This window comes from Leishmania infantum, chromosome 27, assembly GCF_000002875.2.
Source record: "Leishmania infantum JPCM5 genome chromosome 27".
NCBI classification, from domain to species: Eukaryota; Euglenozoa; class Kinetoplastea; order Trypanosomatida; family Trypanosomatidae; genus Leishmania; species Leishmania infantum.
In genome coordinates, this window is record NC_009411.2 from 847,323 (window position 1) to 862,428 (window position 15,106).

At 59.7% G+C, this 15,106-nt stretch overlaps 4 protein-coding genes across 4 annotated transcripts; all 4 read right to left on the reverse strand.

The window, feature by feature from the left end:
* Positions 1–315: 315 nt before the first annotated feature.
* LINJ_27_1910 (conserved hypothetical protein) lies at positions 316–3,390 on the reverse strand (the record flags this gene model as incomplete). Its single annotated transcript, XM_001466402.1, has 1 exon — positions 316–3,390. The coding sequence occupies one exon, from the start codon at positions 3,388–3,390 to the stop codon at positions 316–318; it is 3,075 nt and encodes a 1,024-aa protein (XP_001466439.1).
* A 3,240-nt stretch (positions 3,391–6,630) lies between these two features.
* LINJ_27_1920 (conserved hypothetical protein) lies at positions 6,631–7,224 on the reverse strand (the record flags this gene model as incomplete). Its single annotated transcript, XM_001466403.1, has 1 exon — positions 6,631–7,224. One exon carries the CDS (start codon positions 7,222–7,224, stop codon positions 6,631–6,633), a length of 594 nt encoding a protein of 197 aa, XP_001466440.1.
* Positions 7,225–8,116: 892 nt separating this feature from the next.
* LINJ_27_1930 (conserved hypothetical protein) lies at positions 8,117–8,872 on the reverse strand (the record flags this gene model as incomplete). The annotated part of the gene is made up of 1 exon (XM_001466404.1): positions 8,117–8,872. One exon carries the CDS (start codon positions 8,870–8,872, stop codon positions 8,117–8,119), a length of 756 nt encoding a protein of 251 aa, XP_001466441.1.
* Positions 8,873–13,158: 4,286 nt separating this feature from the next.
* Positions 13,159–14,640, reverse strand: LINJ_27_1940 (D-lactate dehydrogenase-like protein; the record flags this gene model as incomplete). Its single annotated transcript, XM_001466405.1, has 1 exon — positions 13,159–14,640. The coding sequence occupies one exon, from the start codon at positions 14,638–14,640 to the stop codon at positions 13,159–13,161; it is 1,482 nt and encodes a 493-aa protein (XP_001466442.1).
* Between the last annotated feature and the right edge of the window lie 466 nt (positions 14,641–15,106).

Sequence of the window (15,106 nt, forward strand, 5' to 3'; positions counted from 1 at the left end):
AGGAGGAAGGGCCGCAGAGAAGTACGCCATGCTCAACAAATATGGAGCCGCACACGCACGACGAGTACACGTCAGCAAAGACGCAAGGGAAGAAAAGAGAGAGGAGCGCTTGGGTTTGTGCCGGGGTTCGCGCACTCGCCTTTCTCGCACACTGGTGCAACACGCTCTCTCCTTATCCTCCTTCATCACCATCACCATCCCCTCCTCGCATTCACAGGGACGCTCACATCGCCGCCTCAGCACCGGTGTACTTCACTAGCTGGAAGGCAGAGAGCACCTACACACATGTAAGCGCCCCTATGCCAGAGATGCACCTCAACCATGCATCGGATGCTTCCGCCAGATGCAGTAAGCGTCGGCAATGAGGATGTCCAGCCACCGCATCGCCGCCTCCAACGTCCGCGCCCGTGCGCGCTCGCCGCACCGCTCATGCTTGTCTTCCCTATCCAGCGGATGCTGTTGCTCCTGCTTCGCGGACGCGTACTGGGGAAAGAGCGCCTCGAACGGATGCTTCAGCGCGTTCATCACGACGTCAATAGGCGGTTCAGCTGTCGAAGACGTGCCCGAACATGCGGCTGCGTCTGCTGCTGAAGGTGCCGCCGCGCTGCTCCCCTCCTGGTGTGTGGTGCGCGAGCCGAAGATGGGCAGCACCGTGGCGAGAGCCGCCGCGCCCCACCTTCCGCTAGTCGCCGCTGGTGCATTCAGAGTGGAAGTTTGCGAGGAGTTATCGAGCAGGTTGGAGCGCAGATTGCGGAGCAACGCACAGCACACACAAACGTGGAAGTGCATGATCTCCTCGTCGCTCGCTGAGGACCCTTGCGCTGCCACGGTGGCGGCCAGCGAAGAAGTCGTGTGAGCGCCGCTGGCCGCTGCAGTCGTCGGTGGCGCACGATCGCCACCAATCCCGATCGCCAGGTAGCAATCCCACAGACGCAGCAGCAGCGGCAGCGGCAGCTCACGTGCCAGTAGACAGTGCAGCCATTGGAAGCAGCCGTCCATCACAGTCAAGCCATACCCGTCCAGGAAGGCAATGAGAGAAGGGTCGACAGCGCGCACGAGGGCCTCAAGGCGACGTACATTGCGTAAGATGCCCGGCTGGCCCGGCATGAAGTTGTCCTGCAGCAGCGACAGAACACGGCCGGCGCACCAGTACGTGTCACCCTCGACCTGCGTCAGATAGCTCTCCGGTAACTCCGCCAGCATCGCGTCCAGAGCGGCGGGTGTGTCGCACAGCACGTCAAGGTCCTCCTCGGAAAGGTAGGGGGAGAGCGCCGCAGCTGTGGTGGCCCGTGTGGCAGGCGTGCCGAGCGTCGTCATGGTGATTGGCGTCGCCAACGCCGTCGGTGTCGACGCGGCTGTGGAAGACCAGGATGTCCGCTGCACCGAGGCAGAGAGCGACGACACCAGCAGACGCATAACGGCTCGCGTGCCCTTGTCACAGGCCATGCTGCCCAACTCCGCGCCGTTCGCCGAGGCAGCTTTATCGTCACTGTCGTCTCCCTCGCCGTCGTCGCTTCCACTGTCCAAGCGAGCTGCCGCTGCCGTCCCGCTTGTTCTCCGAGCACCTTCGTGCGTGGCCGTCTGGCGGTGAGACGCACGCGTGCACGTGGCAGCCTGCGCCGACACCCGCGCGAGCTGCCGCAGCGCGTCCGCAAGGAAGACATGATAGAAAACTGCGACCACGTCATCCATGCCCTGCACGTAGCCGACGGCAGGGTGCCGCTGGGACCAGAGAAACAAGCAGCGCGCCATGCCCGCTAGGGAGCGGCCGGCATGAAAGATGGGAGACTGGTGGCGCGGCAGGTCCAGCAGCATCTGTTGGAGAATAGCGCGCTCGTAGGGCGAGAGGGACGTCACCGCCGACGTGGACGATGCGCCGCCGCTGAGTGTCAGACCATGGCCATTGTTCGGTGGTAGTCCGTTGCCGGGCAGCCGTGACAGTGATGCCGCCTCGCGAAGGCCAGGAGCGCCGGCAGCTCCGCCACCCCCGTGTGAGCACGACAGCGGCAACATCGATGGCAATGTCGACGGCGACTCTCTCAGCGACAGCATCGTCAGAGCGCTACAGTACTGCCGCGTGTAGCCCTCGTACTGGCGGCGCTTGCGCTGCAGCTCCGCTTTCTGCCGCGTGACGGCGGCAGGCGCGTAGTCGCTCAGCAACCGCCACACCACCGCTCGCAGCAATGCTGGGCGGCAGCCACCCCACGCGACACACCGAAGCGAGTTGGGCTCGTCGCAGGAGCCGCCAACCTTGATAGTGACGCCAAAGCCGCTGTCGATGACAATGCCGTTGAGAGTTGCTGCTGCAGCTGCTGCTGCCTGCGCGCTCTCGGCTGCCACCTCCACGGATACTGACGGCTTCCCTGCTAAAACGTCGGTGCTGCGGCTCGTCGCTGCTGCACGCGTTGACGCTGCCTCCTCATGGACGGTGGTGAGCAAGCTTTCAGCCCTGCTGGGAGCTGCCGTGGTATTCACAGTGCTAAGCAGGTTGAGCGAGGAAGTGCGGTCCTTGCCGTCGCCGACTCCACTGCCGCCAGCAGTGGCGGCGGTACTGGCGGGTTGTACTAATGTTCGGCGCGGCGGTGTCTCGTGTAACTCAGCCGCCTCCTCGGGGGTGAGGAGAACTGCAAAGCCGAGGCCGAGTCTGTAGGCGCCGCGTACGTAAGAATTCGTCGCCGTCGCGGCGCCACGCTGGCCGCCGTTACCGCCTGTGTTTCGTCCATCACCGTCCACATCACTGCTGCTGCTGCTGCCCGAACCCAGCTGCGACGGATCTCTGTGAGCCACGACGGCTGACGACGATGCTGGCGGGCTAGGGTTGAAGCTTCTGCTTATGTTCGGTGGCGTGAACACGTCACTCACAGGCTCGGACACTAGCTCCTCCGTGTAGGCCTGCTGCAGCAGACACTGCGGTGGCACCACGCGGAGCAGTGGCAGTGCCTGTAAAAGAAACGACAATCTGGACTCCTGCTCGGCAGCGTACCGTCGCTCCGTCTCCATCGCCAAAATGGAAGCACGCTCGCGTCGAGCTTGGCTTCTCGTGCGGGTGCTCTTGGTATCCTGGTTCTTCGGCTGTGAGCGCTGCGTTACGGCAATCTGCTGCTGCTGATGCTGGTGCTGCGGGTCCTCCCGAAGCTCTTCTGATGCCGCTGCTACAGCAGCGGTAGTTTGCCGTCCTTCCGTGTACCCAGCGCCAAGGCTCATTCCGCCGACAGCCTCACGCACCACCTCTACGCGCACCTCGCCATCCTCGTTGTAGCGCAGCAGGCGACGCAGCAGCGCGCCAGCAGAGCGGTACGCCGTGCCTGGCGGAACGCGGCGCACTCTACCTGGTCCGCGCAGGCGTTGCACACAGAAGGGAAGAAAGCCTACAGCTCCGTCCTCTTCCATGCCCGCGACGAGAGTAGCAATGGTACTGTGAGGCGGCTGGAACTCTGAAAGCCGTCTCCCGGGGTGCGCAGCAGCGCCAGAACGGTTTTGCAGTGGAGAGCTTGACGGTGTCGAAAAGGATTCAGGCAATCTTGACGCGCCGCAAGACACCGATGGCACGTCTTGCGTCGGCGCCACCGCCATCATTTTGGGTGTGGCGATGCAAACCCGTATGGACGATCGCGCTTTAGTCTGTGATCAGATCAAGCACAGATGGTGAAGAACGAGAGAGAAACACTCGCGTGCGCGTATAGAAGCCAGTATACGCTGTGTGTCAGCTGCTGCAACCAAGACAACGACAAGAACGGCGATTGTGAAAATAGAGAAGAGGGCGAGAGGTAACAGCTCTGAAGAAGACCTGAGCAGGATAGGACGAGATAGAGAAGTGTCTCCGTATTTCAACGCATGCCCATTCTACCAAGAGCCCGTCAACAAATAGACGCCTCAGCCAGCCGCAGAGTTCATCTACCTCTGCGGCACACGCGGCACAAATTCCGGGTCGCCCAGTGGATCGAGCGCCGAGAAGAGAAAACGGGCAAGCAAGCAAAGTAGCCTCGCCAAAAAAAAAGTTTGAGTGGGAGTGCTGTAAAGCAAGAGCGAGAGGGGTGTGAAGACGAAGGGAGAAACAGAATGATGCACCGTTCAGCGAGTGTATAAGTTCGCGCGCGAAGCAAGATGGTGCCGAGAGCAGTCGCAGTCGAAGAATACAGCGGACATGAAGAGAAGGGAGAGCAGGAGAAAGAAGGTGTGCATCCTCTTGTGAGCGCGCGCGCATGCGTGGGTATCCTAGCCGCAGCCTATGCATCTGTCATTCCGCTCACAAACTACGAAGGCGAGAGAAGGTTTTTGCACACCAACACACACAGACACACACGCAAAGGCAGCTGTATCTGCGCAGGTCGCGCGTCGTCGTATTCCTGACCCGGCGCCCTTTGCCCCTCTTCCATGAATAAGCGGCTACATCATTCCACGCCAACCTGCAGTCGCTGCTGTCGGTGTCTCTGTGTCTGTGTGCGCGCTCGAGAGCACCGCTTTCATCTGGCTTCCGTGTTCTTCACGCACTCGGATTTCTTTCCTGTGGTGCATACTTTACTTGTTGTTGCTGTTCATCATTTTCCTTTTGAATCCCGTGGCTGCTCATAAAAAAGCGTTCCTATCATACGCCAAAACGCGCACATACACATATATACACATACACAAGCATGCACATGCACACACACACACACATGTATACATATATGAGAAGCGCAACGGCGTAAAGAAGACAAAAAAAAAGGGCAGAAAGAGCCGCCCTCCTCAGGTGACATCATGCACAGACACCCGAGAGGGATAGACGCGACACACATAACGACGACGACGAGGGTGAGGAAAAGAAAAGGGAATGGGACTTACTCGCACACGCACATAGCAGAGTATGCACGTAAAGCGCAAGGAAAGGAAAGGGGGAGCAAACACCACGGAGAAGGGGGCAAAGACGAAAACAGCGAGTGTCGCGCAGCGCCAGTTTTCTTTTCGTTTCCACAGTTCGTTTTTTTTTGTGGTTTTGGTGTGGAACAGCACACCACTGCTCACAGCATCTCACCACCTTTTGGTTCTCTCTCCCCCTTCAAACCGTCCATCAAGCACCCTCACCTTCACCTTCCCTCTCGCCCCTCGCGACCTTCTTGAACAGCGCACCTGGGTTTCTCTTTTCAACTTACCCCTATTCCACCCACGAGCAAGTCCGCAAGCACACGCACGCACAGCCACAGCCCACCAGCCTCTGCCGCACTGCGAGCTACATCCTCGGCGTCTAGGAAGAGCCATCCGGCCGTCGAATCGGGCCCATGCGTCCAGCGGACTCTTCCTGTCTTTCCCCCTCCCTTCTTCGCATACCTGCAGCGCAATCGGCCCCACACGGGCCTGGCTGCGCTGCACGCCTTAGCCCACCTGGGCCGCGTGCAGCGTCCTGCTCGAGGGCGGAGGCGGGGGCGTACGTCGTGCTGCTAGTAGGGGCTGGTCTACGTGCATGCCGGATGGGCTCAAGGAGGAGGTTGGCCAGCCTCAGGCCACGGCTCTCTGCGACCGTGTGCGCCGCTGCCTGCATGACATGGTTCGCTCTGAGCAGCTTCAAGTAGCGGCATTCCACAACATGGTGTGCAAGCTCTCCACATTCGAGTCTGGTGGGCTCGATGGTGCAGGTTCGGGGTGCTCACGTCATGCAGCCGATATCTTTGCCTCATCAGCCCCATCCTGTCGGATACAGGAGATGCCGCATGTTTTGCACACACGCATTTTGGGGCTCATCGGTATTGATCGCTCCCGCGTTGCTTTCGTGAGCCACTCTTGCCCTTCCGACATCTGGATGCTCCTCCGCCTGGGTGCGATACACCACGCCGACCATGCTTGACAGCGCTGGCGCACAGTGCACACATTTTCGGATCATGGGGCCTGCTCCGAGACGACCTTGTTGTCTGGGGGAGGGAGGTAAGCCTGCCTGCATGTGTCGCGACAGGTAGAACGCTGGCATGAGTCTGCAGGGGTATGGGGCACTAAACCCTCTCAATACACTCGCCGCTCACAAGAGTAGGTGGGCCGAGAGGAAGGCGGCCCGTGGATAGACATGTGCCTGCGCACAATGAGCTCACAGCTTGTCGTTCTGAAGGGGCACAGGGGGCAGCCACAAAGACCCGACGGGGGAGGAGGAAGCCCATGCAGCGCGAGTGAGGTGTGCGTAATCACGTCACTGCGTGCAAGGTCATATCGTGAAATGAGGTTTTCTTCGAGAGATCCGCGAGTCTCGCGTGGCATATCGGGCACAACGCCGAGACGGCCGCTCTCAAAGCAAAGAAAAAGCAGGCGAGGGTGGAGGGGCACCACATTGCTAGCGCAGCAGCAGGCCGCACGCCATCTGCACTCCGTGCTGCCACTGCTAGTAAAGCGAATGATTTCAGTCCCCTCAAAACCATCGCCTTGTTCATTGCGCAAACATCACATAGAGAACGAAAAAAACAAGAGGATGGAATGGGGATCTACTCAGAGAGTGCGGAAGAGAAAGATCGCGCCTACAGTGGCCCAGACAGCGGCGGCGCACCGGTGACCGACAGGACGAACAGGACGGAGAAGGAGCGAATCGCCTTCTGGGCACTGTGCTCTGCGCTGCTCGACCGCACCTCGTCACATGCGCCACTCCGTCGGCCACGTCCACCAATACAAGCGAGCTTACGGCTCCTCGCCGTCGTACGCGTAGTATGCTTTGTTGTGCATGATGAGCTCGTTGCCTACGAAGTAGAAGCTGTCGCTCGCCATCTCGAAGGGGCTGGCGACGATGGCCTCCTCCCACTCCGGGTTCAGGCTGGGCATGTCGTAGATGGCCTCCCATGTGTTCGTCGAGTGCGGAATGCAGAAGCCGAACTCGAAGTCGAAGGACTTGATCAGCACATTTCGGAAGTAGTGACGCTCAATCATGCGGAACTTGGGCACTGGCTGATCGCCGTTGACGCCAAAGACGAGCTTCGCACCGACGGCGGACTTGCGCAGAAACGAAGGGGCAAAGCGGTAGCGGATGGTGCGGGCAGCCGCGGCTTCCTCCTCAGACAGCTGCGCCACGCGGGCCAACATGTCATTAACGTTCCCATCCGCGGAGCCATCCGGGGCCTCGCCGACCTCGAACAGTACCTTGTTTTGCTCGATATCACGGATGGTGAACTGGTAAAACTCGACGCCGTACTTGTTCGCCGTGAGTGGGCACAGAAACCGCTCCGTGGGGGCGGTAAAAGCCAGCACTTGCTCGGGGGTAACAGATGACGAGCTCATGACGGAGGGTGGGGGAATCCTCGCCACGTATCACTAACGCACAATAAGAAGAATAAGAAAAGCAAGAATTCACTTTGGTGGGTGTGTGCGTATGCGTTTGCGTGTGAAGGTAATGGCGCGTGATGAGGGAGAGGCAAGACAACGAGCGGAGCGAGTGGAGTATGGTGATGGTTTGCTGTCACACGACACGGTGGATGGTAGGGGGATCCTGTTGATCAGCGATGCCAATGCTCGGCGGGATATGAATATCTGCCCTGAGATAGATGCGAGTAAAATAAAATATATAAGAAGATGCACAGCAGCTGCGTAGCGAGTGCAAGAGAGAGGGTGAAGATGAAGGTGACGGCCGAGGCGGGACTGGTGAAAGTGTGCTGGAGAAGCGCGATTCAAGATGGGTCAGGAACGGAAAATGTTGCCGAAAAGGGGGAAAGAGAGGAGGCCGTGAGGGAGAAGGTGAGATGGACACCATCACCGCTACTGGTCTAACTCGCTACCGAAAAGAGCGTCGCCATTCAATGAAGGATGGAGATGCTCTGTGCAGCTGGACACAGCAGCAGCAGCAGTTGAACAGCGTGCACGCACATACAGAGTGCGAGAGGAGCCATCCCATACGTCTCACGACGATCATGAGAAACCCTTTCCAAAGAGCGTGTCTTGATTCCTTTCCTGCCGAAGGGAGTGGGGAGAGTGAGACCGCCGACCAGCACGCACACCCACTCACATGCCACAACAACGGTATCTAGATCAGCAAGGGGTCTAAAGAATGAAAAGCGTGTGTTAAGAACAGAGAGATGCAGCACGTCGAGCCTTGCAGCTACCACACCCATAGGCCCATCCGATCACGCAGCGGCACACACACCAATAGAGAGAGAAAGTCCCGCGATGAGGTCACTTAGACCTCCGCTATAACCTCCTCCTCGTTTATTGCCGACACGCCGTCGGAAGCACCCGTGGGGAAGTACGGTGCGTCGTGTGGAGCGCTGTAGGCGTGATCACGAGCTCGACCGTGATGCATGGCAGGAGAATTCCTCGTGATCGCATCCGGCGCGTCGCTCATAGCAATAGGTGGCTCCTGCAAACCGTGCTCACGGTCAATCAGCGAGCAAGATGTTGTGGCGTTGTGTGTCATCACCTGCTGCAGCTTTTCCAGCCTTTGCCGCTCGCGCGCAAGCTGCCGCTCCACCTCGGCCACTGCTTGGTCATACCGGGCCGACTCGAGCGTCAGCTCGTGCTGCCGGTGCTGCAGTGCGGTGAGGCGCTTTTGCCGCTCGGTGCGGAAGCGGTACTCCTCCATCTGCCATATGTAGTTCTGCTCATCCAGGATAGTCTCCAGTTCATCCGCGCGGATGACAGCGCTGCGTGCGACCGGCGCAGACACATGTGGCGCTGATCCGTCATGCGGGCCAGGGGATACCGCCAGAGGGCGATACACCTGCTGTTGGTGCGGCGCGCGCTGCGATGGCGACGGATCGCAACTGGCTTGGTCACGGAAGACGGTGCGGCGGTCATCGTAGTGAGAGTAGTTGAGGCCAGCCGCGGGTTCTGCGTACGCTCCACAGTATTTCGCCGGCCCCGGTCGTGAAGTCAGTGACGGTGGCGCGTTCAGCGGAGACGGTGATGCGAGTGGGATGTGCGGCCGCTGCGGCATTAGAGGCGGTGGAGACGCTACTTCATAGGACCACTGCCGACGCAGATCAGACTGCGACGCCGACGGCCGAGCAAGAAGCCCCGTCGGTTGCGGCGACGACTGCGGATACGCGTACGGCTGGGAGGCAGCTTTAACGTAGCCTTGCGCACGACGAGATGAGCGTTGCGCAGGAGTTTGGGGCCGCGGGCTTTCCACGTCGCCGCTACCGCCGTTGGGCCAATTCCCAGACGGCAGGGACGATAACGTTGTGGCAGAGGTCCAAAGGGGCAGACTGCTGTCGTTCGGCGCAGGATGACGCTGCTGCCGTAGTGGTTCGGTGCGCTGCTTGCACGCGATGTCATCGCCTGTGGTAGTTTGTCCCCGGACTCCACTCGACGCGAATGACGATGCGTTAACGAGGCGGTCAGGCGACGGTGCTCGGCGAGTCGACGCTGAGGCGGTGGACGCCCTCGATGCAGGCGCGGAGCAGGCGCCACCCACTCTCCTCATGCCGCTGATGACCCCGGATCCCGGCCTGCTCCGCCACGGCAATTTGGGCGAAAGCGTGCCGGCGTCGGTTGACGAAGGCGGTGAGGACGCACTTGCCATGGAGTCGCTTCCATCACAGCCTCCTAGCCCGTCGTCATCTTGCACATTCTCGGCTGTTTGCACGAGGTCGACAACATCCTCATCACGCAGCCCAACAGCAGCGCCCACGGCAGCTGGCAAAAACGTCTGCCCATGCACGAAGAGCTGCTGCTCCGTCGGTGGTATGTGACTGATGCGCGCCAGATGGTGGCGCAGCTGCTTGCCCGACAGTCGTTGCAAGTCGCCTTCAAAAACGAGATGGTACATGACACCAGCGGCAACGTTTCGCACGCGCAGGGTGGTGCGCGGACGTGCCGCGTGGCGAACTCGATTGGATGATCGCTCAGGTGATCCGAAGTGCGCCATTCCCTCAAAAGAAAGGGGCCGTGTCGCGCACTAAGATGCACTGGCACATAAGTCCTTCTCCCCCGCCCTATTTCCTTCCGCGGGGACGCGAAACAGCGAAAAACGCTGCCGATATGCAGAAACCACCCAATTCGGATAGCGAAAAGGTGGAAGAGGCGCGGCAAGATAGAACAGAGGTTAATGACTCTATGAAGCTTACGTGTGTGCGAGTGTGTGTGGGTGCTGCTCACCTACCACACTGCTCGATGTCGGTGGCACAGCGCGGTGATGTGGATGACGGGCAAAGTGCGGGTGCGTGCGGGGCGTGAGAGACAACAGGAGAAAAGAGGGAGGAGGATGGGTTGGCGGAGAGAGGCGGCACACACACACAAGCACACCTGCGCGCACACGTGAGCAGCAGCAACGGGCATGGTCAGTGCAGGCGTGCAATGAGCGATAGGAAGAAGAGCACAGGAAGGGGCACGCGCACACGAACACGCGATGGCGCCGTAGCGTGCTCACCGCGGCTCAGTGGAGGGGCACAGACACACATGCATGTGCGGGCATCACCCATCACAGCGCCAGAGAGAGAGAGCTGCGCACATAGGCGTAGGGTGCATACACGCCCGTGTGCATAGGCTACAAGAGGATGCAACGAGCATGTCGTCTCTTGCCTGTTCCTGTGTGGTCATCTTCTTCGCATTCGGCTTCGTCGCTACAATCTCGAACCTCGAGGCTCGCTCTCACGCTCTTTTGTTGGTCCAATGTGTTTGTATGTGTACAGGTATGTAACCGCTGTTTACGAAGGCGGCAGGGGTGCGCCACGATACCTCCGCACAGCCTATTCATCAGCACCAACACATACACAGAGAGAGACACGCGGAGGCGGCTGCTGTCCGAGCCAGAGGGCAGGGGCACGCAGCGCGAAGAGGCGCTCTGCTTCCTTTAATGTTAAGATGCCGTCGCTCGTGTGGCGCGACAACACAAAGAAAGAAGAAAAGAAGGCACAGGCATAAAAGGGCAGGAAGAAGCCTTATGTGTACAACATGGCTTTATCAGCGGCAGCAGCAGCAGCCAATGGCTCAGAGACGAAGAGGGGACAACGGCGAGAGAGTGCGCCGGACACAGAGCCGAGTTGAGTGGTGCGTCGCTCGAAATTTGATGCGTGTGCGGGTCAAATGAAGGAGACGAAAAGGGAACGAGAAGAAAATGAAAACAGAAAAGCGAGGGTGGAGCCCAGGTGCAGAGCCAGCACGTACAGGCCGAAAAGACAGCCACAGATGAGGGAGGGGAACATGCGTGTGAGAGAGAACGCGGGTTCGTCCCTCCCCCTCCCCCGCCATCCTCCACGCACGCCACCCGGGAGGATGAAATCTCTGGAGAAAAGAGAGCTGAGGAACAAAAAGAGATGGCAGAATGAAACTTAGTGAAAGGAACGAATATACTTGCTGCACCGCGTGCACGGCATCGCCAGCGCCGTCAGCGTCCGCAGCACTAGTAGCCCCCCCCCGCACGGCAAAAGCAAGAAAGCCAAAGAGCACGGAAGATAAGCGTTACCTACTCCACTTGCCATGAGCCACGAGAGCATGCGCATCGTTGTCCGTGCACCATTGTGTGGGGAAGAACGGGAGCGGATGTGTTTGCCGCTGGAGTGTCGAGCAGCACGCGCACTGGTATAATGTGGGTTTGACGGCGTCTCTGTGTGTGTGTGTGTGTGCGTATGCAGTCTCCAGGGGAGAGGGGAGGGCACCCTGTGCCGACCTCCCCATCCTATCACGTGCTCCCCCCCCCTTACTCTGCCTGCCCTCCCACTTCCCACGCTACACGAAAGCAGCACTCCTTCCGCAAGTGTGCAAGGGGAGCCGTACGCATGATCGGAGGCCTTATGCAAGCATAAAGAAAGGCGAAGCAGAGCCACACAGAGCTCACGACTACTCCTTCTCCTTCTTCGCCTCGAAGCTGTGCGGTGGTGTGCCGGCAGTTCGTCATCCTCTTGGCTTCACAGGGGTAGCGCCTCTCGCCTTCTTACTCTTGTTTAACGCACGATTGGCTATCTACCTGTAGAGAAAAACGCACGCACAGATACACGCATACTTACATGCATGCAATGCATGTCTTGGGCTTTCCTCCTATGCAAACAGCCTCCGCTGACTGCAGAAACAAACACACGTGCACGTATGCCGTCATGCAGCCATCTGCGCGCGCTGTCTCTCCCTCTATCTCTGGCTTCCCGAGCTATTTCACTCCCCCCCGCCAAGGCGCCTCTGGAGCCGCAACCCTCCGTTGACGGCGCGTCTGTCCGCCCTGCCTGGATGGCATCCCTCCCTCGCATTCCTTCACATCGGCATTTTCAAAGGGGAGAAAAATAGCAAGCGAAAAGTGCGCCGTGCTGCGCCGAACGTCAAACATGCTGGTAAGCGGTTGTGCAGCAACGTTGAAGTCGTCAACAACGGGCGCAGCCACCACCACCCCCTCCCCGACTGTCCGCCCGCTGGTGCACATGAGTGTGCATTCGTGTGAGTGTGTGCGCCTGTCTGGCCTCGCGACTGCAACGGTTAGCAATGGCTCAAGGCCCCCACGCCCACTGCGCGCATGGGCATCTCAAAGGACGTGGTGTTGGGGGGTCGCTGTTCTCCCCCATCCCCGTTCGCTGTTGCCCTGCAGATGCCATTTGCATCTGACGCAATACAGCGCATACAGCGAGAGAGGGACGGAGGAGAAGCAGCCACGTCCTGGAGCTCGCGCGCACGACAGCACGTGCACGCGAACGTACGCAGCCGCACACACTCGCTCAGACACACAAACAACATCGGCAGAGAGCTCGAGAGAGATACACGCGGAGGTGCACACGGAGAACAAGGGGGTGGGGGACAACGCGAAAGCAACAGCGAGAGGGACAGAGAAGGGCCAACACCAACGGTGGAAGAGACAGAAGGGTGGGGCTACGCAGGAGACAGAGTGTGCGTGAGAGAGAGAGATGGGCGGCCATAACGACGATGGACATTATTTGCCTCAAAACAAAAAGAAGAAACAGAAGGGTGAAAAGACACGCACGCACGCGCAGACGCAAGAAGAGGAAGGCGGGGCTTCTGGAGCAGCAGGCGCCTTCAAAGAGAACCGCAAAACGCAAACACGCCCGTCCCCCTCCCCCAACCAGACGAGCGTAAAAGGAGGGCACGCAGAGAGCAGCCGCAGCCGCAGCGTGCAACAACACAGCTTTCCAGCGACAACCGCAAATGAAAGGCACAGCCAAAAAGCCCACAAAGAAAAGAGTCGGTGCTACTACGACTCTGGCGGTCGCCCCTAATCTGCGGAAAAGGAGCAGCACCACCAGCACACACATGGACACGCGAGAGCGCTGCCCTCAGCAGCTCTTACAGGTGTGCCGTCGGGTACAGACGCTGCTGGAACGGGTAGAATGCACCGGGGTTCATCAGATTGTCCCTGTCCAATGCAACCTTGATCGCCTCCTGTACATCGATGTGCGACTGGCCGTGCTCGCCTGTGACGAGGTGCACCTTGCCCACACCGATGCCGTGCTCACCAGAAGTTGTGCCGCCGAGCTCGATGGCCCGCTTGATCATTTTTGTCTCCAACACCCGCAGCTCCGCTATCTCCTGCTTGTTAGAGAAGGGGATGACCAAGTGGAAGTTGCCGTCGCTGATGTGTGCGCAGATTAAGCACTTCTTGTTCGCCTTCGCAAACTCAGCCTCTGTGTACTCGATTATCTCCGTCAGCTTCGAAATCGGTACGCATACATCCGTTCCAAACACTTTCTCCGCCTTGCCGCGGCTGTGCATGGCAGAGAAATGGCACGTGCGGCGCGCGGTCCACACGTCGTCCATCTCCTTACCAGACCGCAAGTAGTGCATCACCTTTGCCTTTCCCACCTCCTTGAATATCTTCTCCACGTACTGGTAGTCGCGCTTGATGTCACTCATCCCTTGGTCATTGCCGGTGAACTCCAGCAGCACAATCGCCATCTCGGGCAGCGCCGTCTTGCAGTAGCTGTTCGTCGCCTCAACGATCCCTTTGTTCATCAGTTCGCACCGCAGCAGCGTCTGCGGCACACCGCGCTGCCGCAGCGCGACGACGGAGCGCACAGCATCGCCTGTAGACTCGAAGGCGGCGTAGCCGCCAGCGGAGTACTTCGTCGCGGGGAACAGCCGGAAGCAAACCTCGCACACGATCCCAAGCGTGCCCTCACTGCCGATGTACAGCTGCGTCAGCTCCAGCCCAGAGGACGACTTCCGCACAGCCTGCCGCGTCTGCACAACGTCGCCGCGCGGCGTCACAACGCGTAGCGCGATCACGTTCTCGCGCGTCGTCCCGTAGCGCAGCGTTGACATCCCGCTCCCGGACGTCGACACCATCCCGCCAACGGACGGGTCCGACGCGGGGTCAGGCCCGAACAGGAAGCCCCTCTCGCTCGCTGCGCGGTTCAGTGCCAGCTTCCTCACGCCAGCGCCAACCCATACACACGCGTTGTCGATGTCGAAGTTCATGCTGGTGAGTCCCACCGTGTCAATGACGACGCCGCCAGCGTAAGGGATGACGCCACCCTCCACACCAGTGCCAGCGCCGCGGGGCGTCATGGGCACCTTGTGCGCCGCGCACACTTTCACCACTGCCACCACCTCCTCCACAGAGCTCGGGATTACCGCAGCGGCAGGAAGCACATGCATGTGGTGCGACTCATCCTTGCTGTACAAATCAAGCATCTTCTCGCTCACCACCAGTTGCTTTTCAGGGTTCTTCAGCACCTTGCGAAGCTCCGCGATGCACGTCGCATACTTCGCCTGCCGCTCCTCGAAGGTGCCCACATTGTACTCCGCCTGTTTCAGTGGGTACGTCATGGTGATGCACCGCAGGTGGATAGGAAGGGGAGAGAAATGAGGGGATCAACGGCTCTGTACGACGAGCTGCCAGTGCGCGCAGCCACGGCGTCTTTCAGCGAAATATATCAAGCGATAAACTGCGAAAGAACTGTTACGAGCTCGAGAAATATCATGCGTGCAACAGCAGCGTGTGGGGAGGGCGCTCTCCTCTATGAAAACAGGAAGTGGGGTTGGCGCGTGTGATTGGTGTGTATGCATGAGCAGCTGACGCCCATGCGGTGCCATAGAGGGGAAAGCGGAAGTGCAGAAAAGGCGATAGCAGTAGTTTTGTCAGCCTGCTTCAGCGCGGCCTCCGCCTCAACGTCGGCACGCCACCCGCGCCCCGCAGGCCGCCACCGGGTGCACCCCCTCGGGGTCGCATAAAGGCTCCCCGCCAGCAGGCAGCGAGCACCGGGTGGCGTGCGCGCGAGTCGCGCTGACGCTC